The following is a 27,965-nucleotide window of genomic DNA, read 5'->3' on the forward strand; positions in this document are numbered from 1 at the left end:
GATGCACTGTAAGGAAAGGCACTATGCAAGGACTTAGCACCAGGACTTGCAACAGCACACTCCCCTATTAACCAAACATCTGTGATACACACAACTTTTCCTGCCGCCAGTAAGTTTCACTCTTCCACACACTGAGGCTGCTGAGATTATGCTGGTAGAAGCATCAGTTTTATATGCCATTCCACTGATTTATTCACAAAGTTTCTAGTCTTTCCATACGCTAGATAAATATGATCAACGCAGATATTTCCTGCTGTGAAGAGGAGACAACCAAGACAATGCTTCAATGAATTAAATTAGAAGAATGGTGTACCTTCAATCAGTTTTGCTGTGTTTGTGGCTAAAAGAATCGTAGAGTTGGAAGAGACCATAAGGGCGATTCAGTCCAACCCCCTGCCATGCATGAACTCGCAATCAAAGCACCCCTGACAGATGGCCATCCAGCCTCTGTTTAAAGGCCTCTAAAGGAGACTTCACCGCTCTCGGAGTGTGTTCCATTGTTGAACAGGTCTCACTGTCAGGAAGTTTCTCCTTATGTTTAGGTGGATTCTCTTTTCCTGTAGCTTGCATCCATATTCTATGGAGCAGCAGAAAACAAGCTTGCTTCATCTTCAATATGACATTTCTTCATATATTTAAACAAGGCTAGAAAACCATTTCATTCTGGCCAATGAAGGTTTGTCCTATATGTCTGCGGAGTGTGTGTGTGTGCACGTGTGTGTGTGTGTGTGTGAAAGAGAGAGAGAGAGGGAGAGAGAGTGTGTGTGTGTTATATATGGCATCTGGGCTGTTCGTTATAATCAGTTCTCTCTGAAATCAATGGAAAGTAAGTGTAACTAATAGCCAGAATGTAGCTCATTCTGTGTAAGAAACTGTTTTGAGTCTGCTAAGACAAGCTTGGAATTGCATGAGTTGTACCTGGCTAAAATGTAAAGCAGGTTAGCATGAGCTGCAGCTATCAGAAAGTGAAGCATCTGGGTCCCTGTCTAGCTCCTTCTCTTTCTCATGAACACTTGCAGTTCAAACAGAAAGAAGGTTCTTTACCCTGAGAAACAGCTGTGTTTGGTTTCTCATGTAACTGCAGTAGGACAGTTTCCAGGAAGAAAATAACAAGTATCCACGTCAGTATGGAGCAAAGCAGAAGGATAAAAAGTGGCAGAACAAAACTCTAGATGGCAGTGGTCAGAGTACAGCAGAAAATAAACAATGGAGCTGACAATTAAAAATTAGCAGCTGTTTGAGCAGAAAAGTAGCATAAGCCCTTCACGATGCAGTCAGCCCAGTCTTTAATCAAGTACACTGATTTCTAAGGTACATTTCATTTGTCCCAAGGCAAAATACCTCAAACACCAGTGGGGAAGAACCCAAGGCACCAATCTAAAGCCATTCCTCTTTACTGCCTCTGTTTGGGACTTTTACCCCAAACCAACCTCTTACAAGTTCACCACTGGGAAAGTCCACGAGTGCACAGGTAGAAGTCCCAGTCCTTGATGACACAGTAAAACATTGCAAGAGCAACTGCAGAATACCTTCAGCAGTGGAGACAGGGAGGGGAGGCTACACAAACAAACAGAATCACTGGCTTTAAAAAAGGCAGTGGGGGATGGGAATCACTCTCCCACTGCCCAACCTCGCTTAGATTTTTGGTTAAAATTTTTAAAATGGCACCTGCCCATAGCCATCCCACCATAACTCAAACATCCAAGACAGTTTAAATATTATTCTGTACATATATAAAAGCCCCCATACAACAGTGGGGGAGCTGCAGGAGCATGGCACAAGGCTGGCTTTTGAATGAATTGAAGCAACAGTGCCCCGTGTCCCAAATGGCACCTCTCTCCTCCCCAAATCCAAAACATTCACAGTGGTCCAGGTCTGTAGTTCATTGGCTTGTATGGAAGGCAGAAGGACAAGGAGGAGAAAACAACAAATTCTCTTCAAAGGACATCTGCTCGCTTATCCCGAACACGGCTCCTTGCTTTAGTCCGGGCTTTGAAGGCGGCAGAGTTGTATAGGTGCTGGTGGAGAAAGAGTAGAAAGAAATTAGTGGAGGAATCCTGATTAAGATGTTTGCACACACCAAGAAAAAAACAAGATACACATGATCTAATTCTCTTAGGTTTTGTACAAAGTGACAAATACAGTGTGCCCTTGCTATTCATGGGGGGATCAGTTTCAGACATTCCGCCCCCCCCTGCAGATAGTAAAAAACACGGGACAATTAAGTCCTGTTGTTCTCAATGGGTGTGCACTCCTACTTGTGCCACCACATGCATGCGTGCTCATTCAGAAAGCTGGGGCTTGCTGTCTACGGAAGCTCAAACCACAGATGGCAAGTCTGTGGTTGGTGCAGGCGCACTTTAAAGTGGGACCTCAATATCCACAGACTTGCCATTTGTGGATTTGACCATCTGCGGACAGCAAGCCTGCATTGCTCCCAGTGGCAGCGCATGCACGCAGCTGTGCTGCCATTGGGGACAACCGGACTTAAGTCCTCCCTCCCTCCCACCTCTCTCCGCTCCCCCTCAAGGCTTCTGCCCCAGGCTTGACTTCAGGGGCAGTTCAAAGCCTGGAGGTTTTGTCCCGGGGGGCTCTGAGACTCAAGCCCTGGCTTCTTCTAGCCGATGGGGCTCCAGCCTCCACCTCCAAAGGCAAGCCTGGGGCAGACGCCTCAGAGAGAGGACAGAAGAAGGAAGGAAGGGAAGGTAGGAAGGGGGGGAGAGGGAGGACTCCAGTGCATTTGTCCCCAGTGACAGCATGGCCATGTGGCTGCACTGCCATTAGGGACGATGAGACTTGAGCATCCATGTATTTTGGTATCCACTGGGGGAGGGGGGGGGGAGAATGGTTCCCCTGCGGCTACCAAGGGCTGATTGTTTACATCTCAAGCTGGGAATTACCTTGACTCCAGATATTGCTGGACTGCAACTTCTACCTGCCCATGTTGTCTGTGCTGACTGGCACTGATGTGAGTTGGACTCTGGCAATAGCTGGCAAAGTTGTATATTCCCCAGATCAGGGGATCTGGATAGACCCTCACAGAATTAGATCACAAGAATAGAAAGTAGATCACAAAACAAAATTTGACCAGTGGCTGTGCTAGCTAGGAATGATGCTCAGAACTGTCTAGAGGGCTACATATTCTGATATATGTGTGCAAAACAAGATTTTTCCACATCCAGATCAGAGACTTCTCATCATCCATTCTATTTTAGCTACAGAAAAAACCAAACAAAAAAACCAGAACACAGAAGCCCCGCTATAACAGAGGAAAAAGTGATCAAGGCAAACATTACCGCCAAGCAGGTAATATCTGGACTATTCACAAGCAGAACATGAAGGCAAGAGACTTTCCCAGTACCCCCATTTGTCCCCCAGCAGCTGGTTTTCAGTCCGTTTTCTGGAGCCTTGCATTTTCAGCTACTGTACACTGCACTAGTGCTAGAAAATCCAGAGAGGACACACTTTCTTTTCTAGTGGTTTCACTGCTTGTGGTAAGGTGTCTTTGGTGGGGAAGAGGCAGGTAGTTCACTGGCATCACAGAAAGACACCAAGTTCTTACTAAGATAGAGATACTAGCAATGCTGCTCACATACCTTTTCAAAGCGGGAGATCTTACTGGCCTTAATAGCTGCAGCATCCAGAACTAGTGGAGGGCCCAGGCCAAATATCTCACGCAGCAATTCATTGTTCTAGAGAAAACAGAGGAAAGCACAGCCATTAGAGAGAATGTGGGCTCCAGGAGAGGTAGACACAGCTGGGGAAATGGATCTTCAAACTGCAGTGCTTTGTATAACAGCAGCTTCCCCCAGGCTGGCACTGCCCAAATGTAGGCAAAGGGGAATATGGGAGTTCACCATCATTTATTTGCAGTCATAGACCAAAATATAAAATATAATTAGTTACAGCAAAAAGTCATAAAATTCATAAAGCATAAAACCCATAAAATATATACATACATACATGTGTGTGTGTGTACATACATACATACATACATACATATACAGCCATTAGGTAGTTGTACTTCAACACATCGGGAGAGCATCAGGGTTGGGAGGTACTGTGGAATGTTATGATGGGCAGCAGACTCGCCCCCTTCCCCAAACATACAAAGGCACAGCCTTTCTTGCCTTAGCTGTCCTCAGTCTTTACCTGCAGATGGTGCCTGACTCCAGAGCCAAGAGTCTCTTTGAAGGCATTGTACATTCTCCTTCTTGCCCAGCTGTCCACATACATACACTCCAATCCAAACTTGATAGTTTCTTCATGGCACTCCCCATTCTGGATCAAGGAAGAAAAGGTATTTAGAGGGTCCACAGCAAAGGGCAGAAGTCTGTTGCCTGACCCCATCCAGCCCCTCACTGATAGCTTTGTAAGATCAGCCACTTCATAGATATGAAAAAGCACTTGTGCATGGGCATTTCTGATTCCACTCAAGCAATTTGAGTAGCACCTGTTCTGCCAACATACCAACTCTACAGAGTTCTGGGTATGTACTGAACTGTTTCTTGGGTACAGTATGCTGAGAAACAAAATGTGAATGCTGTCCAAGCAGTTCTGGTATTTGTTTTTTTAGAATCAAGAAAGTGGCAGTCAATGTCACATTTCTTTCAGTTGTTTGCATGGGAAAATAGGAAGGTAGCCCAGTGATTGAATCTAAGATGCACCTTGGGAGCTACTGTATATACTCAGGTATAAGTCTAGAAATTTTAGCCTAAAAATTGACACCCCCCCAAAAAAAACCTGAGTTCTCATCCATGGGTCAGTGTAAGTACTGTATTTAACTGTTATCAAAAAGAGAACAATCTCCTGATGAAAGACAAGAGTGTAATCTGTTCTGGAAGCACTGATTCAGCCTTTAGTGCAAGCAAAAACAGTTATGCCTGCTGGAATTTTGTAAGTTCTTCAGCATTGTTTTCCTTTGCTTCATCTTTTAGATCCTTTTCTTATGTAGCCCTAAGTTTTATCCTTGACTTAAGAATGGGTCATATCAAAATCCGTAATTTTGGCCCCAAAACCTAACCTGGATTTATACATGAGGTCAACTTACAGTTGACGATATACAATATTTTAAAGGCCAGGTCTGCAGCCTTGGGACAAGTGAAACAATATGGAAAAGGGGGCAGGGAGAGGATAATTCCCCTAAACATACATAGACTGTACTTTCCTCAGGAATGGACTGCTACAGGCTGTGCTTCACACGTCTGGAATGGGGTGGGGATGAGGGGAACCAGACAGATTCAAAGTAGGTTTGAGTCCGTGGGCCTCTGCCTTTTGAGAAAATTCAGGGCTGAAGAAATGCTAAGGGAGAAAACTGCCCCCCTATTCACACACTCCCAAAAAAGCTTACTGAACAGGCAATAAGTGCAAATTACCTCAATGAAATGTAGCACATCACGAAAAATGGAGCGCTGCTTGCGTCTGTCTGTTTTGGCTCGGTATTTGTTGCTGTCTGTGGCCAAGGCTTTCAATTTTGTGCATAGCAGGTCAGTGTCCTCATAAAAGAAATCCTCCTGTGGCAAAGAAAAGGCGGTAGGATGCCACCCTAAAGCTTCTACTTTCAAGTCACATTCTTTTGAAAAGCCAGTGAGTGGCATTGAGAGGTCAGAGAGAGGGTGCAGCTCTAAGCCTTGTTTTTCACACCCATTTCCCATTCTCTCTTTACCTAACCCAGCAGGACATATATTGGTCTCTGAGAGTCTCTAATGCAGTGACCTGATCAAGTCCACATCCACCTGATTACCATAAGGGAACAGGGTGCCTCGTGCCCCAAGTCTGTTGATTGGCCACAAACAACTGATGAGTACACACTTACAGTATGTGAATTGTGCTAACATTTACTCAAAACGGGGTCGTCTAAGAGCAACCTTTGACTACCACCATGTTAAAGGAAAGCTCAGGGATTACCACTGTCACCTCTCATGTAATAAAAAAAGCATGTGGAAGAAACAGGAACAACCTGATCCTGGATGACAACAATCCAAAACAAGCTACAACCACCTCACTCAGTTTTCCCCATATAAGCCTGCCAGAACACTAAGATCTTTGGGGGAAGGCTTTCTCTTGGTCCTGCCACCATCACAGGCTTGCTTGGGGAGCCTTCTCAGCTGCTGCTCCTAACCTCTGGAATTCCCTCCCAAACGAAGCTAGGCTGGCCCCCTCCCTCACTTCCTTTCACTGGCAAGTTGTTTTTATTTAAGCAAGCATTTAATATATAACCATACCAGGGTGGTTTTATGGATTATGTGTGTTTTAATTGTGTCTTTTAAATTTTGCATATTTAAAAGACCGCCCCGATTGCTCTCAGAGGGGCAGGATACAAATAAATTTTAATTATTATTATTATTATTATTATTATTATTATTGTAATTTTATAATTTTTTAAGATGATTTTGACTATTTTAAATTTTATTCTAATGTTTTAAAAATGTTTTTTTCTGTGAGCCACCTTATGTTAATAATAATATAGTTAGTATTATTTTAGAGATATTTTAATCATGTAATGTTGTTTTCGATTGTACACTGCTTGGCAGGTTTTTATTCTTTTTTCTTTCTTATTTTATTTGATCCTTACTATATAAAGAGCTATGCAAACTTTACAGTGCTCTATAAATAAATGTTAATAAGAATAATAATGGTCCCTTCTGGGGGAAAGATGGCATACAAATTAACAAACAAACTAACTAAATAAATAAACACAGCCGGCCCTTCTTATACATAGATTTTTTATACACGGATTCAAGCATACACAGTTTGAAAATGTTAAAAAAAAGTATAAATTTCAAATATCAAACCTTGATTTTCCATTTTGCTATGTCATTATATTTAATGCGACTTCAGCATCCATGGATTTTGTTATACACGGGGGATCTTGGAACCAAACTCCAGCGTATAACAAGGGTCCACTGTATTCCAATCTATCAGAAGGGGACCTAAGAGCTTCTCTGCTAGTTCAAGCCAAATATTCATTTAGTCCAGCATCTTGTGTCACCCACTGGCCACTCAGATGCCCCTGGGGAACTAACAAGCTGTACATGAGAGCAAAGGGCTGCTCCTATTGCTATATCCAGCAGCTGGCATTCAATGACATAATGCCCCTGACCACTACTGGGGGATGGGATTGGGTATGTTTCTGCACAGTCATCAGAAAATGGCCATTAACAGACAAGGGACAATGTTAATGCCTATGCAAGAATCAGAAGGATGCTAGCATACCTCCATGTCTCGGGCCAGTTCAAACAGAAGTGCAATTGTTTCACCCACAACAATCCGAAGGTTGACATTATCACTGGACAGCATCAGAGGCAATGTAGGTAAGTGACTGGAGAAGGGGGAGAAAGAGAAGGAGAATGACAATCTTAACAAAATAAACCACCAAAAGGTCCATTCAGTCCCTTTCTCAGAGCCCTGACTATGTCCCTAAAGAACCAGAAGGACAGGCAATTGTGAGTTGATTAAATAAAAGCACCAAATCTACATTTTTTGTCATCTATTACAGCCAGAAATGAACAAAACAGGATTCTCTAGCCTAGAAGAAACACTGACTGGCAAGACTGTTCACTCACTTGTCCAGGATTTTCTTGATCTGGGTGCTTGGGCAGATGGTGAGGAGCAGAGACCATGACTGGAGTGCACTGCAATGCAAGTTCTGGAGCAGAGGGCTGTGGTGGGAGGGCACCAAGCTGGCATCTGTGCTGCAAGAAGTACCAAAGATACCCTCTAGGCAAGCAAGACAGGAAACCAGATCCTAAAAAAGGGGTGGCAGGCAGTCAGTTCTCACAGAAACAAGATGAACGATTAATATTGTGGACGACATTAAGATAGAAGAGAGCTTCTAATTAAATAGTTAGGCAAACCATCCTGGGGTGCAATTTATTCCCAGGTCAGGCTAGCTATCAATCCCAGACAGTTACCACCTACCCCCATGTTTTTAATCAGAGGTATCCTGCAAGCACCTCTGTTATGATGTCCTTATTCATTTCAGCTTTCAGAATCCAGTGATGGAACAAAAGTAACTACTGGTAACATTTCCAATTTAAAAAAAAATCTGTTTTAATGGGGGTGATTTGGAGAAGAGTGATCTTCTGACCAGGGGGCATGTGAGGACTTCCCCAGACTTTGGAAAGTTCCCCACTTACCCCTTAAAACATTCTGCCAGCAATTTCTACTGTCTTCTTATCCACAGCAGCTCCTTTGCCTGTCTTACCACTAAGAGGCCAGGCAGCATTGCTGAGGATGGAGTGATGGGATAGTGGTTGGTTAGGAGTATCTGTAGTTGTCAACTTTTAGTCCTAGAAACTTGTCAGCACAAGGAGCATAGGATGATTGCTTCTAGGTAACTGCCAGTCCTTAGGGTCCAAGACATCAGGGGATCCCTATGGGTTTCTCTTATTCTCCCAATAAATATAGAATCATAGAATCGTAGAGTTGGAAGAGACCACAAGGGCCATCCAGTCCAACCCCCTGCCATGCATATACATCCCAAAGTCTCTAAAAGCACCTGTGCCAAGTATTTCCCTGGCTCTGACCCATTAACCTCTCCAGTGTTTGGAAAATGGGTCCATTAAGAAATCCTGGTTCTCCACTGCTAAACCAAATGAGGCCTTGAGCCATCAAATTCAACAAGCACTTGACTATGAAGCTTGTAATCACGCCCAACTGCAGCAGAGCTCAAATGCTCTACCCAGTTCTAGAGAAAGTCCACTTTTTTTATAGCTACTTGATTGACTCTCTTAGTAGCTTCCCAAGCAGCAAATAAACAATTGTTCATTTATCAAATTAAAGTCTAGTCAATAACACATAAAGCTTGCATGTGAGAACTCCAGAGATTATTTAACCATAAGGCCAGCAGGCCACATGTGTAAAGGAACTTTGGAAAATCACATTTCTCTTTTTAGTTTGAGCTAAGTGAAAATAAACAAGATGAGGCCTGTCCCCACCCCCAGTTCAAAACAGCCTGACTTACCCAAATGTGGCCAGCTTCAAAATCACTTTCAAAGCAGTGTCCACTTTCAAAGTAATGAGCACTCTCTAAAAGTGTTTGAGAGTGGTATGCATTCCAGTCTACTAACCAAAAGCTTATCTATATCTGACAATCCCCATAAATTAGTATGCAGAGAGAGGGAGTCAAGAGTTTAATTTTCTATTCTATCCACTGCATCCTTCTAGTGTAATGATTAGAGTCTGAAGACCCAAGTTCCAAATTCTTACTCAGTTGTAAACTTGGGAGCCAGCTGTTAAGTTCCTGTCTAAGACACCTCATGTGGCTCTGACTAATCCCATGTAAACCAACATGAGTTTCTTGGAGGAATAGTTTTATAAAATGGAATAAATAAATTTTTTAAAAAGCAAACTTCTAAAGTAAAAGAAGTTCCTTCCCCATGTTAAAACTGTGGTGTTTCTTGCATTGCTGAGAAACTATTTCCTTTTCTATTCCAGTGGCTTGTCTAGAATATTTAAGACAGCAAAACTGAGCGCTCTGTAAATTCCATTAAGTATTCAGTTGTTTATAAGAGAACCAGAAAATGCCCAAATTCATTTCTCTTAAAGAGGTAAGAACACCTTAGCCCTGCTCACATGGTTTATTTCAGTACAAGAAAATATATAAAATCATGCCTGAAGGGAGGTATTGCTTTCAGATTTATAGTCATAGTGTGTTAAGTTAAAGTGTTTGCATTATTTACCTCCATGTCAGCAGCAGAGATATAGCAGCACATCCCCAGAGCTGTGGCACACTATAAGGGTGAAAAAGCAAGTCAGTGACAAAGACATTGTGAGCAATTGCTTTCAATGTTTTATAAAGCCCCAGGCAATGTTTCCCCTTCCCACAAGTTCTCTCACACATCGAGGTTCACTACAAGGCAGAAGAAAAACATTTTACTCACGCTTTGTCGAGCTATTGGGCTGGCTGAGGAGTCAGTCAGGATGGTGACAAGGAGAGGCTTCAGGCTGCGAAACACTTCCTCCCCTTCAGGCCCTGAGCCCATCTGAAGGCACAGTAGTGTAAGAACAGTAGCAGCAAGGGACTGCTCCTCCCCTTTACCTGTGAGGAAAAAGACAACAGCTGCTCTACAAAATCTACAAATGGCACTAGACACATATGTATTACACTACTGAACACAGGAGTCACAATGAGGCGATGAATTGTGCAGGTACAGGAAGGACAGGAAATGGTATGCTTTAGATTCTGCCTGAGCAAAATCTTTCACAACAGTGTATGGTGGCTTAAGACAAAAACTTGCCTATAGGATGTAAAGGGCATTTCAAAGACTGCATCAAGAACACAGCTAAAAAACAGGTTGGGTACTAATGACACACATGGAGAGATGCACTTTTCTTCATTATCACCGAGGCTTTATCAGTCCTCAAGGATGGAAGAAGCCAATTAAAGCTTGCGTTTCCTTATCTTCTTACCCACTATGCTGCATTATATATTAAAAGCCTGCTTGAATAAAAATATTTTTGTCTACTGGCAAAAGGAAAGCAGGAGAAGGCCAGCCTAGCCTGCCGTGAGAGGACATTCCAGAGGGTTGGTGCAGCCACCAAGAAGGCTAACAGAAAATTAAGAAAAAAGTGACTCTTTCTTCTTCTAAGACAGTCCAATTCATTTTGCAAGTTTGGCTACATATTGTCTAAATTTTGAGCTCTTACAATAACTGTCCCTGGAAGACATGTGGCAGCCAGGATACCTTGATTCAAACTTCACTGCATGTGGCAAGCCACTATCACCTCCTGCAACCATGAGTAATATTAGGATGACCACAATGGCCTATTTTACAAGGCTATTGTAGTGATCAACATTATACCAATAAGCACGTGGTTCACTTTTATCAGCAAAAGTATAAATTGCAAATAGCAGTAAGATACCAATATGAATCAAAGAGTATTACATTTAAAAACAATTACATTGGTGACACAGTCCACCCAAACTACGTTATAGTTCAAGAGTTCCAGGGGAGAGATTTGAGTAGCTGCTCCTGCTAAAACCAATTGGAATTGAAAGTGCTTTGATTAGGATACACAGTGCTATAGTTAGGTGGATCTGTAATTGTTTGACAGATCAAACCCTGAGTGCTCACCAATGGTTATTCTTCACCTTGGAGAGATGTGAATAGTGGAGTGAATAAGTGTTCTGTGCTGGGCCCAGTGTTGTTTTAACATCTTTGTAAATGACTTAGATGATGAAAGAAGGCATGCTTTTCAAATTAACTAATGTCTTAGAGGACAGGAACAGGATTCAAAAGGATCTTGACATATTGGAGTACTGGCCCAAAACTAACAAAATGAATTTCAACAGGAATAAATGTAAGGTACTACTTCTAGGCAGGACAAATGAAAATACAGGATGGGTGACTCCTGGCTTGAAAGCTGCATATGTGAAAAGGATCTAAGGGTCTTAGTAGACTACAAGCTAAATATGAGTCAACAGTGTGATGTAGCAGCCGAAAAAGTCACTGCAATCCTTGGTTGAATCAACAACAATATAGTGTCTAGATCAAGGGAAGCAGTAGTGCCACTCTATTCTGCTTTGGTTAAGACTTCATATGGCATACTATGTACAGTTCTGGGCACCACAGTTCAAGAAGGATACTGACAGGCTAGAACATGACCAGTGAAGGATGATCAAAATCTGGAAACCAAGCCTTATGAGGAAGACTAAAGGATTGGGGTAAGTTTAGCTTGGAGAAAACTGAGGAGTGGTATGATAGCCATCTTTAAATATCTGAAGGATGTCATATAGAAGATGTACCAAGTTTGTTTTCTGCAGCTCCAGAGACTTGAACACGAACCAATGGATTCAATGACAAGAAAAGAGATTCCACCTAAACATTAAGAACTTCTGTGCTGTATGCACTGCTCAACAATGGACCAGACTGCCTCAAAATGTGGTGAACTCCCCTTCTTTGGAGGTCTTCAAACAGGCTGAGGGGGATCTTTCAGGGGGCTTTAGCTGTTTATTCATGAAAGGAAGGGGGCAGGATGAGATGGCCCTCCCAACTCTAAGATTCTATGATTTTATGCCCCAAGTACTATATAAAAGGACAGTCCCAAAGGCTGGGAAAACCCACCTTTCTTCAGGCACTTCTCTAAGGAATCCATGAGGGTGAACCTACGTTCCAAAAGGAAGTCAAAGAGTGTCTTGGAGGAGAATGCTAGCCGTAGGCTTTCAAGAGCAAGCTGTCGTGTCTTGACACTAGGAAAGCATTGAGACAGAAAGAGAGAGGGAGGTGTCACAGTCTGGGAACACTGTCTTGATTGTCCCCTTCCCCAAGCACTGAAAGTTTACACCAAAAATTACAGGTCATTCGAATAATGCACGATTAGATTCTTTTCTCTTTTGAATTGTTTTAATATTGTGAATAGTTTAATTTTATTTTAGTGTAAACTTTTCATATATTTTTAATTATATTGTTCTTTTACATTCTAAGCTGCTTTCAGTTCCAATCCTGGATACAAAACAGATACTGTACAAATGAATAAATAAAATATTAATAATAATAATAGGGATTGTGGAAGGCAAGAAAACATGGGGACTGCACACCAATGAGCAGAAAAGGTACAGAAAGGGGGGGGGGGCAGCAACAAAAAAAGAATTGTGCAGAATAGTGAAGTCTTTTGTGTCACTGATGAAAAACCTCATGTAGTCATCAGTGGCTTTGTGTTCAACTGCAGCACAATAGCCATGTTCTGTATTTGGTGTTAAATGCTAAATTCAGACCTGATGAAGTACACTGGTTAATACACATGGTTAATAGACATATCACTTTTTAAAATTTTTAAGAGTGTGTACATACTAGGGATCCAGGACTATTTGCAGCATTCAGTTGAACTTGCATAAAATATAAATATTGCTGCCTTGTGTAATTCACCAGACCTCCTCCATGACCCGTACCCGCCAAAATACAGTATGCCCAAATATCTCAATTTTCTTCTGCTGTCCCTCTCAAAATGTCACTTCCTGTTGCCCCTTTGAGAGGGACAGCAGAAAAAAAAAAGATGTTTGGGAGCAGGACAATTCTGCTGTTCATGAGAAATATTTTTGTGTATTTCACACAACTGGGAACCTATTGTGTGATTTAAGGGCAAAAATTGCCCCCAAAATCATGCCAATAAAAAAAAATTGTGCAGGGGTGGGTGGATTGGGAAGACTAAGGCCCAGATAAATGGTGTCCAGGGACTGCATGCATTCAATGGACTACATTTTGCCCACCCTTACCATATAAAATCCAGACCAACTCATAATCTGCAAACCCACTTCCAGCCCTGAACTCCAATTCTAGTTTACTAGCTGCCTGCAATGCAGACTATGTCAGACTACAGGTTGAGTCTTCCTTATCTGAAATGCATGGGGCTAGAAGTGTTTTTGGATTTTTATTTTGTATTTGAATATATGTACATAATAAAATATCTTGAAGATGGATTGAAGTTTAAATACAAAATTGATTTATATTTCACATACACCTTCTATACATAGCCTGAAGATCTTTCATGCAATATTTTAATATAATTTTGTGCATGAAACAAAGTTTATGTACACTGAACCATCAAAAAGCCAAGGTTACTATCTCAGCTATCCTTTAAATAAGATTTGGCTTTTTGAATATTTTGAATTTTTGAATTCTAGATAAGGGAGACTCAGTCTGTATTACACTATACACAACAACATCATCATCGATGAGCTTTTGGAAGCTTCACATGACCCAATGTATAAATTCAGCCTGAGAATGGTACATGGGCCTCACCTCTTATCCATCACATTGTCAATGCATTCCTTCAGTTTATCTTCAACCTCCTCTTGCTGTGCCTGCTCATCTACAGCCTCACCCCCTGTAAACAGCAGCAGAAGAGAAAAAGCATCAAAGCCATATCTGACAGGCCGGCCCTGTAGCCAGCTGATCTTCCACTCCTAAAGCAAGTAGATCAAGGACAGCCAGTGAGTAACCAATGGGAATGCTACAAAAGGATTCATTATCCTAGCATTTCAAAAGAGTTTTTGTTCAACACACATTTGGCAATTCTTGAGTTATGAATTGTTCTGGCAGCTGGTGTTAGCTTAACAGTGCTAGTTCAGATTAAATTATATTGTAATGAATGAAGGTTTAAGAAAAGCATAGAAGACTTTTATATTTTAAAACATTTGGCTGAAAGCCATTTTTGATTACCAGTTTGGTGGAAGGGTCATGCAAAACAAAATCTCTGTAAGTGTTTTTGTCTGTGATCATAGGGTAAAGTATGGTACCTACAACAATATCCTAAAACACTTCATTTCATTTCTAATACAACCAACCATCATCACATGTCAGCTTATTGCTTTTTTGTTAGCCTGCTGATTTATGACCCTATCTACTAATGCAAACCTGAGTCATTGGCAACCCTGAAAAACCAACTCTTGTAAATATTCCCTGTGTGGTTGCCTGAAGTACGAGACTCTTATGAGCCTAAAAACACAGTGAATTTTTTTCTTAAAATCTTTATAGATGTACTTTCCCCTTTCCATTTTTTTTATGAATAGCAGGCCTTCCTTCTCAATTCCTTCCCCATCCATTTGGTCACACTCCTGCATATTTTTGGGATACCTTCCTGAAAAAAATATGTTGTATGGAACATCCAGACATACAGAGTTGTGTAACTGAAATATTGTTACAAAATTTTAAGGTGTTTTTTTAAAAAAAATACACAAACAGAACCACACTACTCCTTACTCACACTTACCTGGCACTTCCTCAGCTACACTTGTAGTCTCACTGGCACTGCTGTAATGACTTAGCACTTCACTGGCTGCCTCATCGTCACTGGCCTGGGACTCCATCTTGGCATTGCTGCGAGCTCCTGAAGAAAGAAGTGAAAAGGAGCAGGAGTGGGTTGTATGTTCACCTGGACAAGGAACCTGCTGCACTGAGTCCTTCCTTTTCCCCAGCAACTAAGGACAATTACATATGATTATTTACCAAGCAGTAATTCACCATGGGGAGAGCCAGGGTGTTGTAGTGGTTTGAATGCAGGACCAGGACTCTGGGGATCAGGGTTCAAATCCATGCTCAGTCACAGAAACCCACATGGTGATCTTGAACAAGTCAAGTTGTCTCAGCCTCAGAGGAAGACAAAGGCACACTTCCTCTTAACAAAACTTGCCAAGAAAAACCTGTAATAGGATTGCCTTAGGGTCACCACAACTTGGGAAGTGATCTGAAGGCAAACAACAAGAAGAACAACCTAACATGGTTTATATACTTTTTTAATTTTAATTATTACGGTTTAAGCATCATCACTTGACAAACTGACTGGCTGGCTGTGCTAAGTCAAAAAAGTGAGGAGAATTTTACCACATTTGATGAGAAAGCTTGGGAGAAGCAGGAGTAAATCTCCACACCATTTCATATGACAACACTCCAAATTCATACAAGTAAACATTTTACCATGCACCTGCAACTAGTGGGCTCTTAAAAATCCTTCTCACTGATTGTTATAGTTATATCTCATATTTCCTCTGATCAGCTGCAGGTGGAGCACATACTTTCCTCCCCACTCTGTTCTCACAATTACCCGGGCCAAAAGTCACCTAATGAGTGGTGAAATTGAACCCTAGAATGCCCAAATTCTAGACCAGCACTTAAACCACTACACCACACTGGCAGGATAATACAGAGAATTAAGCAGCCCCTGTAAGGAGATAGTAGAACTTGACTAGGCCTCATAAAAACAGTCCACCATACGACTACCTAACAGTCAGTCATGCTCCTGTTCATTTGAGTTTACACTCAAGCTGGCATCTTCACTAACATTTACCATGCTTCTCTTCTTGTCCTTTCAGGACACCTCACTCTCCCAAGCTCCACCATACAGTGAACCTGTCTAGCAGCTGGATGTCGTATGAAGCACTGACTTATCAAGTCATGGTAGCTCTGGTGAATTAGACTGTCCCCAAAATCAAGGATGAAAAATGTAGCCAGCTGGCAGGGGTAGTGGGGAATGCCACCTTCCACTTACCCAAAGACAGAAGAGTTATTCAGTCTTTTCATATCTGGGAATACTTTCCCTAGCACTGGATAGCAATGAGCTTGCTACTGCCTTGGTTGAAGTGAGCTGTCAGCTTAGACACACCCCTCTGATAAGTATTCAAGGTCTGGACCAGAAGATAATCAGTATCATATGGAAAGAGCAAGTGGGAGGCAAACAGGAGAAGGTCACTCTTTAACCCTTTCCAACTTTCAAGGGATCTCAGCTTTATTCAGTACCCCTAAAAAGACACCTGGGTAAATTCACTGTTTACTCAGGAAGAAATAAGCTGCACAGCAAATGGTTATGAAGTGAGAATAACAGAGAAAGCGTTAAAAAATTAAGAGGTCCAGTTGCAAAATGTAGTTACTCATTTCAGCAATTGGCAATAATATTTTTTTAAACTACTGTGCAACACAAATTTATATTACCACAAATTTTTTTAAACCAACAAACTCATGGAGATTCAAATAGAATTTATTGCACTTAGCTGCCAAAAAACAGGATACATGTTTCACGTTTCCTGTTTCCTGCTGATTTTATTGGGGGCTTCCAGTTTTTATTTCCTACATAGGTGCCAAATCCTGATTTTGTTTCTGACAGAAGTCACAGCTTTGGTTGGGTAATCATTAGTTAACTCCCCCCCCCTTTTAAACTCCTTCTGTTTTACAAGTCCAACCAATGCTGATAATTCTTCACTAGTGGAAAGGGGAACTTATGCCACACATTCAGAGTTAATGCACAAGTCAGCAAGTAATGCAGGACACTCTCAGGTTGGCCACACAAAGGTGGACATTACAATGCCTTCCACCTGAAGTTGTAAAAGGCATGTGCTGTCCTTCAAGAGTGGATGCATTTCTTAATGCAACATCTGCTAACTAGTTTCCAAATCCTTATTTAAAGGATAATCAATGGTGGCTAAAGCACACAAGAGTTTTGCTAAAGTCCACAAGAAAGGGTAGTGAATGGGCCACCAAGGGCAAAGCCTGTTACATTTAGTTTGTATGTAATGTGCCGAAGGAAGATGATGGTGATGATGATAGGGATGTTTACTGTCAAACGAGCGCAGAAACAGAGAACCACACCAGAGAACAACCCATGAAGATACTGTTCTCATTGGCTACTAGTCACTGGCAATGTTTCCAGAAAAGAAAGAAACAGTGTTGATACCTGGCACGTTAGGGGAAAAAAATTACTGCTGGTCCCCCACATCAGATCACCTGGGAAGCACTGCAACTGAACTGCAACTCCCAGCATTACTTCCCACTGGCTCTGCTGGCTAGAGCCGCTAGAAGTTGCAGTCCAACCACAATCTGGACTCCTACTCTGGTCAACCAGAGAAAATGACAGTCCACGTCATCACATACAAAACTTGTTTCTACTGACAGTACTGGGACAAAAGCCATCAGATGTGCCAAAGGAGCAAACAAATGCTCTCTCCTTCCTGACACAGACTAAAATCCCACAACCCTCCTCCCTCCTTAACCCCAAATAATAATAATACAAAGTTGTGAAGGTCTAGGTGGAGTGGTGGTGGGAAACTAAAAAAGAAGGGGAAAATATTCCCATTCTTCTTCAAAAACTAATTTCTTTCCCTGTTGTTATATGCATTCAAGTTGACTCTGACTTAACCCTCATATCTTCAGCGATACAAGCAGTACAAGGCATGACTTAATTTTATCTGCTATGACTAGAAAGATTTTAGAAATTAAGAGATGAAGCCTCAGCTTGTAAAAAGCAGGCCTCTAACCAAAGTGAAGGTTGAGAAGAGGTAAAATCCTCATGTGTGTATGTGCTGTCAAGTCGCCTGTTGACTTACAGCGGTTGGACTGGATGGCCCTTGTGGTCTCTTCCAATTCTATGATTCTATGAACCTCATGAATTTCATAGGGTTTTTTTAGGCAAGGAATCCCCAGAGATGGTTTTTCCAGTGTCTTCCTCTGAAACATAGCCTACAGCACCTGGTATTTCTTGGTAGTCTCCCATCTAAGTACTAACCAGGGCTGACCCTGCTTAGTTTTCAAGAACAGCCAAGTTCTGGTTGTTTTAGGGTATTTGGACTGATCCTTAACCTTGATGCTAAAAGACAGAGCACATGCTGGCTTTTAGGAGCTTGGCTAATAATTGTGTAATAATAATAATACCGTATATACTTGACTATAAGTCGACCTCATGTATAAGTTGAGGGCAGGTTTTGGGGCCAAAATTATGGATTTTGATATGACCCATGGATAAGTCGAGGATAAAACTTTAGGGCATCTAACAAAGGATGATGCAAAGGGAAATGATGCCAAAGAATTTAGAAAATTCTGGCAGTCAAAGTTCTTTGTGCTCATCCTAAAGGCTGGATGGATGAGAGACTAGAAGGGATCCATGCTTCTTTTTGGTGCTCCCAGGATAGACTAAGCTCTTGCCTTTCACCACTCTATTCAGAGGAAGGGGATTGCTCCCCATATATATATATATATATATATATATATGAGAGTTAAAGTCCAGTACTTACATTGACCCATGGATAAGTTGACCCAAATTTTTGGGTCAATTTTTTGACTAAAATTTCTAGACTTATAAATGAGTATACACAGTAAATAATATGATTTATCTATATCCCGCCTTTTCTCGAAAGAATCAAGGCAGGCTACAATAAGTACAAAATAAAATACATAAAAATTCACAAGGCAATACAATAAATCTGAATTAAATCCCTATCCCTTACATAAATTAACATAGCACTATTAAGTTTATATTAAACATTACATTAACAAACAAAACTGCAAAAAGGTTGTGGTGGTCTGCTCTGAAGGCTCTGGCTACTCATAGCAGTAGCTTCCATCAACTGGTTCCTGAGAGGCACAAAACCTCCCAAGAACTGTATGCGGAAGCAGCTCAGGCATATTTAGCAGCCTGGAAGTATGCTTCTCCTTAGCTAACCCCATACAGAAGCGAGGAGGAGGGGATGTCTGGGAAGACAGCCAAGTTACTAGGCCAAGCTAGCCACCCTTTCCCTGCTATACATGGCCAGGATGTGATAAATTAAAGCTGTATGCAGTCCAAAGGCACTGGCGGGGGGTTACTCTGCAAGAATTAGGATATGACCACGTTATCAGAGCTATACAAAGAATTGAGCGACAAAAGATGTGCAAGCTTTTGAGTTAACTAGCCCTCTTCATCAGGTGGGAAAGAAAGGAAGGTTAGTTAATGACTGTATAAAGTATTTGTGATTATTGGTATATCTGGCAGACAACAGTCTGATCAAACAGCTGTTAACAATTCAAGTGTGTGTTCTGTGGTTTTTTCTTTTTAAAATCATACTGTTGTACAAATGCCAAATTTTTCCTGATGGAAAAAGTTGTGCAATCCAAAATAAAATAAAATAAAATAAAAATGTCCCCAACCAAGTATACACTTAATCCATTTCTTGCCTCCCATATAGGAGCAGAGGGTTGGTAAACCTCAGAATAGGGCTGAACAATGTAGTGGGTCCAGGGGCCAAGTTTCTAGCACAGGGAATCTCTCAGGCTTGCAGAGTGCCAAAATTCCCTCCCCCAAGAAAAAAAATTGGAAGTGGTTGGAAATCCAGTTCTGGGGCCCTTTCACACTACAGAATTACTGCACTATTGTTCCGCTTCAGTTGTCATGGTCCCACCCTATGTAAATCCTGGGATTTATAATTTTTCAAGGTGCTTAGAATGCTCATTCCCAGAGATTCTCTAGCACCTCACCAGACTACAAGTCCCAGGATTCCACAGGATGTTGTCGTGGGCCTGTTACAGACTGCCAAGATAAAGCTGCTTCGGGTCTCTTTGGAGGTATGCTATTTAAATGATGTATGGGTCCTAAGAGTCCGGAGTTCGCACCAAAGCCACACTCCATTCCTAAGCACTGGAGTGCAGCTTTTGGTGCAGCTTCCGGATTCTTAGGATGCATGCATCATTTAAATAGCATACCTCCAAAGAGACCCGAAGCAGCTTTATTTTGGCAGTCTGTAACAGGCCGTGGTTGTTAAAAGTAGAACCATAGCACTATAATTCTCTTTTTTTGGAAAAAAAAAGGGAAGAAAAAGGTTGGTCTGAGGAATCTGGAGTACTCAAGGGCTATGTATGGCCCACACGAGGGTTTTACTTTGTTCCACCTCCCCACCCAGCAGCCAAACAGGGTTAGAAAGGGGGGAAAGACTGTCTGTAATCAAATTTAGAGAGATGAAAGATAATGTAGCTCTGGCCTCCTAGCAGCAATTTTGATTACAACATAGCTGGGATAAACTCTCCACATGACCAAAAGCAGCTTGCAAAATAGGCTGTGTCAAAGGAGTGTCACTCAAGGGTTAACAGGCTACTGGCTTCATGCCCAATCCAAGGAAAAGGCTGCACTGAAGGCACGAGCCAGATGAAAGCATATTGCTGAGTTCACAACTGGGCCCCACAGTAAACAGGGCCTCACAGCTCCACATAGTACAAAGGAAGGTCTATGTTATCACTCTAGCACCAGATCCCATGGGAGTTGTCAGTCACCACTAGGGTGATGCAGGTATCCCATACCCCAAAAGCAGAGGGCAGAGCAAAGTATTTTTCCTCACAGTTGGCTTCTTGCAGGGAGTCCATGAGGGCAGCAGGACTCACAGGATGTATGGGCAAACTTTGGCACAAAGAACCAGCAGATGTTGTGTTTATTTTCAGCTCCTGCAAACTGGGGTGCAGAGATACCAAAAGAACAGGACGATGAGTTCTACAGGGCTGCCAAGCAGATAACAATTCTATGCCATCAGGTGGTCTGGGTGCTCCTCCTTAAAACTTGGCTCACTCTCTGTCAAGGGAACCGGCAATCTCCTCCTAGATTCCATTTTAACACTGTAAAAGAAAGCAAACTGTGGCTTCAAGATCAACCTGGTTTCTGCCTCCTCCCCTACCTTCCAAGCAAAGTTTATTAAGACTCAACCTGACAAAAGAGTTTGCAAGAATGTAAAAATTGTTCACTGTTTTGGATGGTCCTAATAAAAGTGCTGCCTAATGATGATTTTCCCATTTTTCTTCCTAATAGACCAAAACCACCTCTTTTACTTCTCTGTTTCAACATACTAAACATAGCTTTGGGACACATACATAACATATGCCCCATTCACTCCCATGCACCTTTCTCTTACTGCATTCATGAATGTGTGTGGAATTGCCTAAAATAGCAGAGTGACACCTTTCTGTTAAGAGAACAGCTCTCTGGAAGCAAGGCTATGATTTGCACAAGGCAAAGACTCTGATAAGCAGATAAAGAAAAGAGGATAAAGTGGAGGCAATATGGTGTAATGGTTAAAGTTTTGGACTTTATCTAGAGTCAAATCTCCATTAGGTCATGGAACTTACTGAGTGATCTTGAACCAGGCATAGGATTGGTGTGAAAGTAAAGTATGGAAGAGGAGAGCCCGATGAACCACCTTGAACTCACTGGATGGAAGGCACAATATATGTAATATGCATAAACAGAACTACAAAATTAAAATTAAAAATTCATTGGACCCAATCTACCATAAGCTTAACTTGCCAATTGAAATCAAAAGGATTTAAAAATGGATCATGGCTTGCCAATAATGTACCATCTTTCTTTCTTTTTTTAAATAACCATATTAGAAAAAGGAGGGTATTGAAGCAGCAATTTGAACAGGTAAGAGTCTGTGACAAAAAAGAAATAACATTTGGTGAGTGGGAGAAAATTCAGAGTGCATTCAGAGTTTTCCTGAGCACATTGACAGTACACAAGAACATCAGAGGATGGGTCTCAGTAGATTTCCATAAAGGAATTATTCTTTTATTAAGATACTGATTTCCTAATTGGAAATCAAAACATACCCCTCTAGCAGAATGAAATTGGACTTAACATATTTTTACACAACAAAAATGTGAGGCAACTTAATATTATCAAATGTGAAAAACAATAAAGATCTGGATGAAGGAATCTGGAGAAGGGTATCCCCTGGAGATCCAGGAATTAATAGCTTTGTGTGAGAGCAGGCAATCCTTGAGAAACCTATATGGCATTTTGAAATGTTCTGCAAAAATATAGGGAGCCAGTGGAGTTGCCACAGAATTAACAAGACATACTAATAGCAAGTACATTTCTATATTATCATCTCTCCCAAGTCAGCAGCATTGTTGTTGTTAACTGCTGTCAAGTCAGCTTTGATTTACGGTGATCTTCTGCCAGTATTATCCCTTCAATACTGCTGCTGCCCAGTAGCTGTTTGGCACATTTAGTCTGTCTCCTCAGAAAAAGCCTGTCTGACTTGGGAGACCCTATCAGCAGCACTGCTACTATCAGCATAGTCTCACAGGACCACACAATCCCAACACTGGAGAAAGGTAGTGCCATTATCTACTATAATTCTAACCAACTGAAGTTTTCAGCAGGTGGTCTTAGAAGACAACACCTCACACTCAGCAGTTAAGACAAGATACTACTAGGGGACAGATAACTTGCCACCACAGGTTATCATAAATTTAGAAAGCTTCAGTTTTCATGTTTCCAGAAGAATAAACTGCCTAATTGCTCTGCACCCAAAACAATGTTCTAAAGTGATGTGCTATGCACACAAAGTATTCATAGGAAGTTCCAGACAATGTTCTTTCAAGACAATTGCATAAACAGCATCAGCTGGGTGTTTGCTTTCAAAAGAGTGAGCACCCCACATTTTCCAGATGATACCACAGCCAAGTAATAACAAGCGGTGAGATGGACAGCAAGCCAATTTGTTTTCCAACAGCCTTGCTGGAGAGTTCCACATCACACAGGTGAAAAAACAGGTGCTTACCTCAACATTGACATCAAAAAGTAAACACAAAAGGACAGAGGTATTGTGTTCCTAGCTGTGTTCTTGGTGACAAACACAACAAGTTCACCTTCACACACACACACACACACACACACACCCGCTTAACTTGCATGCACTACAGGGGAATTAGACTGCATTTGTCACTTTATAGAGATTTCTACTTTTACTGCCATCTATTCCCTGGGAATTTCTGCCTAGATGTCTAGCAATGTGAGCCATGTTGGTATTCTTAAATAATAAGCATAGTATCTTCAGTAGTTCTGCTGTTCAATTAAGGCCCACTGCGGACTTCAAAACCAAAGAATATTATTTTACATAGATTGATTCAGGTATCTAAGCAGTCTGAAAAACTAAAAACTGAGTCACAAGAAGGTTATTTTCTTCGTGTCTTCTACTCCCATGCACTCTCCTCTAGTCCAACAAGGCTTAAATGTTAAAGGGCCCTGGACACCAACAACTTAAACTGCTTTAAGAAAAAGCAGTTTATTTCTTATCACATGGTAGTAGCTTTAATACTACAATTATCACTTTGGGTTTGTGTTGTTAAGGGAGCAGCTTTCTTCATACATATCAAGAAATAATGCTACTTAACTTGTTCTTGTTTCATGTACAGCAGTAAATGGAAAACTACAATAAATATCAAGTGCACACTAGGGAAGGGAAAGCATTTGATAAAAACACGTATACCTTGATACAACTGAAATATCAATCTGGATGTTAGCAGGTGTAATTTTCACTCTCTGTGAACTAGTTATTTCTGAGGTACAACTACTGTAATTAGGTCAGCACTGCTTCCAGCTACAGGTAGGGCTTCACAGGACTAAATGAATTTCTTCTTGACACATTAGTGCTTTCTTTTTAAATGTAGAAGGAATAGTTTTGCCTTAAGAGGGATATCCAGTCATGAGGAACCCCCCCCCCCCAATGCAGTGTGAAGGGATACTACTGTGAGGACACAGAGGTTTCCCAACTCAGCAATAACCAGGATTGTAACAGCACTGATTTTACCTGGAAGTCCCATTCAAATTCTTTGTCCACCAATAAAACAAACTGATTAATTTGTATGCCACCTTTCTCCCAGAAGGGACCAAGTCAGCTCACAGACAAAAACATTTTTAAAATTACCATAAAATTTAAAACAGTTAAAATAATCTACACATGCAAACACGTCAGACTAAGCACAAGTGGCCAGTCTCATCGCTCACAAGCGATGCAGTATATCATCATGGCAACACAGGACTTAGTTTAACACCTGTGGCACTCAGAAAGGTTATGTTTTAGACTACAAGTCACAGAGTCCCATACCCTGGCCTGTGGCTTCTAGAAGCTGTGGCTCAAAGGGAGTAATTTCTCCAAGTAACTTAGGAAATCAACAAGCTTCATTTCGGTTGTCATACAGAGTAATCAGAAGCATTCTTCTTTGTACCAAGTTTTGGAAAGGAAAGAGTAGGGGTTGGGTGGGGGAATCTCAGAATGGCGATTTGATTTTGTGTGTGTGTGTGTGTGTTGTGTGCCTTTAAGTCCTTTCCAACTTATGGCGACCCTAAGGCGATCCTATCACAGGGGTTTCTTGGCAGGTTTCTTCAGAGGGGGTTTCCCATTGTCTTCCTCGAAGACTGAGGGAGTGAGATTTGCCCATGGGCTTTCATGGCTGAGCGGATCTCCAGAGGCATAGTCCAGTGCTCAAACCACTTGACCACATGGGCTCTCTTGGTGGATCATATACAGATTCTAGTTAGGACTTCTGAAGAGAAGAATGACTGTCATTAAGCGCCCGAACAGGCAGGCCAAAATAAAGCTGCTGCATGTCTGGAGGTATGCATGCGTCCTAAGAGCCCAGATGCTGCGCCAAAGCCACACTTCAGTCCTAAGGACTGGGTAGCAGCTTTGGTGCAGCTTCTGGCCTCTTAAGATGCGTGTGCCATTTAAAAGTGTACCTCCAAAGTGACCCAGAGCAGTTTTATTTTGGCCTGTCTGTTCGGGCCGTAAGTCGTTCTTCTTTTGTACCTTTTGCTTACCTGGGTAGATTTAATGCTGGCTTTTCCCCAGCTCAGCCCATAAGAGCAGGGCTATCTCCTCAGGTCCAACATGCCTGTTCCTCAAAGTGAACCACCAGATGTGGTGGGGCTAGTCTATGTATGTAGACAAATGCATCTGAGGAAGTAAGCTGAAGTCTATGAAAGCTCATGCTGCGTTACTCTCAAAGGTGCTACAAATCCTCTCTAAGTACTGATTCTACGACTAAGATGGCTATGTCTTTGAATTCTACCACTACGCAAATCGGTGTGCATATTTGTGCATTTGCATTGACAGTTAATTGTCTTCACTTTCCTGCACAAATTTGCATCTGTTCACGCTCTCTCAGCTGCAAATGCACAGCCATCCAAATGCAGATGGATGGCCACACAAGCGATAATGCACATTTCTGTGAATGCTCTGGTAAAAACCAGGAAACATGACTTGGATAACTTAAAAGCAGACACTGAAGACCTTGAAACAGTTCAAGATTTCCCATGCTTTGGCTCAGTCATTAATCAGAATGGAGACTACAGTCAAGAAATCAGAAGAAGACTAGGCCTTGGAAGGCAGTTATGAAGGAACTAAACAATATCCTGAAGTGTAGAGATATATCATTGAATACTAAAGTTAGAAATGTTCATGGCATCGTATTTCCAGATTGTAGGTATGGTTGTTAAAGCTGGACAGTGAAGAAAGCCTATAAGAAGAAATTGAACTCATTCGAAATGTGGTTCTGGAGAAGAATTCTATAGATACCCAGGCTGCTGAAAAGAGAAATCAATGAGAAAACCAAGCCTGAACTCTCTCTAGAAGCCAAGATGATAAACAGAGACTGTTGTACTTTGGACATGCTATGAGAAGACACAACTCCTAGGAAAGAGGGAGAAGGCACAGAAAGAGGAAGACCGCGTCCTCCTCAATGTCCTCCGTTCTGAGCCTGACTAAGAAGCATGGACTGACATTTCTATGAGTGTTTTACCTGTTCTTTGGCCATGTCCTACATTTTTCTTGAACGTCCTCCTTCTGGGGCATGGCTAAGCATGGCTTTACACTCATGGGAGCATCTTTAACTTTCATTTGGTCCTGTCCTCCGTTTCTCTTGAGCGTCCTCCACTTTGAGCCCAACTAAGAAGCATGGATTTATACGTCTGAGTGTCTTTAGCTGTTTTTTGGTCCTGTCCTCCATTTCCCCCCAACGTCCTGCATCCTGAGCCTGACTAAGAAGCATGGGTTTGCATTTATATGAGTGTTTTAAGTTGTTCTTTGGTGGCGACCTCCCTTTGGAGCCTAAGAGGCATGGCTTTGTATTCCGGCTTTGCCCTTCTTTGGCCCCGTCCTCCATTTCCCCTCAGCCCTGTCCTCCATTGTGAGCCTGACTAAAAACCATGGATTTACATTTGCGAGTGTTTTTGGCTTTTACCTGGTCCTGTCCTCCATTTCCCCTCAGTGTCCTCCATTGTGAGCCTGACTAAGAAGCATGGATTTCCATTCCTATGAGTGTCTCTAGCTCTTCTTCGGTCCTGTCCTCCATTTCCCCTCAGTGTCCTCCATTGTGAGCCTGACTAAGAAGCATGGATTTCCATTCCTATGAGTGTCTCTAGCTCTTCTTCGGTCCTGTCCTCCATTTCCCCTCAGTGTCCTCCATTGTGAGCCTGACTAAGAAGCATGGATTTCCATTCCTATGAGTGTCTCTAGCTCTTCTTCGGTCCTGTCCTCCATTTCCCCTCAGTGTCCTCCATTGTGAGCCTGACTAAGAAGCATGGATTTCCATTCCTATGAGTGTCTCTAGCTCTTCTTCGGTCCTGTCCTCCATTTCCCCTCAGTGTCCTCCATTGTGAGCCTGACTAAGAAGCATGGATTTCCATTCCTATGAGTGTCTCTAGCTCTTCTTCGGTCCTGTCCTCCATTTCCCCTCAGTGTCCTCCATTGTGAGCCTGACTAAGAAGCATGGATTTCCATTCCTATGAGTGTTTGTAGCTCTTCTTTGGTCCTGTCCTCCATTTCCCCTCAGTGTCCTCCATTGTGAGCCTGACTAAGAAGCATGGATTTCCATTCCTATGAGTGTCTCTAGCTCTTCTTTGATCCTGTCCTCCATTTCTCCTCAGTGTCCTCCATGTGAGCCTGAGAGGCATGGGCCTGCGTCCCTCCCTTGCCCTTGCCCTCCATTCCCCCAGCCCTGTCCTCCACGCGGGGCCCCTGCTCACCCCTTCCGCCCCTGCGGGCTCCGTCCCCCCTCCGCGCTCGGGGCATGGCCTCGTATCAGGAGGCGGCCTCTCTCGCCGAGGGGCTGCCGCTCGCTGCCTGCTGCTGCTGCTGCTGCTGGAGAGGGAGCCACGCCGCTTGCGCCACCATCTTCTTTCCCTTCAGCGGTCGCCCGGCGCGCTCTTCCCACTCAGAGCGGGAGCCGGTGCCGCCGCCGCGCCGTCTGGGAAATGAAGTCTTGGCGAGGGGACCCTGCTTTGTGACAATGGGACGGCAAGACTGCGAAACCCATGATGCTCCGCGCGTAGGAGGGCCTTTTGCTGGGGGCTGCCGGGAAACGTAGTGCTGAGGCTCAAGGAGCCCTTGCAACGATTAGAGGTGAGGAGGTGAAAGGAACTACGAGTCCCAGAAGGCGAAGGGAGAAGGTGAACCAGAGGGTTGGGAATGCAACTCCAGGGCTTTCCTAGAATCCTCCCGCGCCCCCTGGCGGTGAAAGGGCGCAGTGGCAGCGGGAGGTGGTTATTGGGAAAGGAAACTGCTTTTCCACACTGCAGAAATAAAGCGGGTTGATACCACTTTGGGTGTTGTGTGTCTTCAGGCCGATTTATGTCGACCCTAAGGGGATCCTATCATGGGTTTTTTCTTGGCAAGATTTATTCAGAGGGGGTTTGCCATCTCTTTCCTCTGAGGCCGAGAGAGTGTGACTTGCCCAAGGTCACCCAGTGGGTGTCCATGGCTGAGGTGGGGACTAAATCCTAGTCTCCACAGACACAGTGGAGGCCACACTGGCTCCCCTGGCACCACTGAACTACCTTGAGTTTGTCCTGTGGGATCCTGGGATTTGTAGTTCGGAGTGGCATTCTGCCTAGTATCTTTTAGAAACTCAAAGGTGTTCCCTCACCAGGTGTGACCCAGGGACCTCTGGGGGCAG

General features: G+C 42.6%; 1 protein-coding gene across 3 annotated transcripts; it reads right to left on the minus strand.

Annotated features, from left to right (window-relative positions):
- Positions 1-167: 167 nt before the first annotated feature.
- Positions 168-27,229, minus strand: IFRD2 (interferon related developmental regulator 2). 3 transcript variants are annotated; one of them, XM_089525682.1, is made up of 12 exons: positions 27,037-27,229; positions 14,713-14,829; positions 13,743-13,827; positions 12,069-12,193; positions 9,885-10,042; positions 9,684-9,734; positions 7,566-7,747; positions 7,216-7,321; positions 5,376-5,513; positions 4,153-4,281; positions 3,597-3,692; positions 168-2,018 (listed from the first exon to the last, which is right to left on the minus strand). In XM_089525682.1, the coding sequence occupies exons 1-12, from the start codon at positions 27,080-27,082 to the stop codon at positions 1,938-1,940; spliced, it is 1,314 nt and encodes a 437-aa protein (XP_089381808.1). In that variant the 5' UTR covers positions 27,083-27,229; the 3' UTR covers positions 168-1,937. The 3 variants fall into 3 exon arrangements, with proteins under 3 accessions (XP_089381808.1, XP_089381827.1, XP_089381817.1); XM_089525701.1 differs by lacking the exon at positions 27,037-27,229 and adding an exon at positions 25,812-26,948; XM_089525691.1 differs by lacking the exon at positions 27,037-27,229 and adding an exon at positions 15,988-16,077.
- Between the last annotated feature and the right edge of the window lie 736 nt (positions 27,230-27,965).

The sequence above is a fragment of the Sceloporus occidentalis genome, unplaced genomic scaffold, assembly GCF_023333645.1.
Source record: "Sceloporus occidentalis isolate IW3139 unplaced genomic scaffold, rSceOcc1.0.p SCAF_1, whole genome shotgun sequence".
NCBI lineage: Eukaryota > Metazoa > Chordata > Lepidosauria > Squamata > Phrynosomatidae > Sceloporus > Sceloporus occidentalis.

Excerpts from the sequence above, each read along its gene's own strand:
- IFRD2 (XM_089525682.1), bottom strand. The coding sequence starts at position 27,082 with ATGCCCCGAGCGCGGAGGGGGGACGGAGCCCGCAGGGGCGGAAGGG. Across the intron at positions 5,514-7,215 it reads AACTGGCCCGAGACATGGAG|GAGGATTTCTTTTATGAGGA; the intron begins GTATGCTAGCAT and ends TCTTTGCCACAG. Across the intron at positions 3,693-4,152 it reads GAGTCAGGCACCATCTGCAG|AACAATGAATTGCTGCGTGA; the intron begins GTAAAGACTGAG and ends TGTTTTCTCTAG.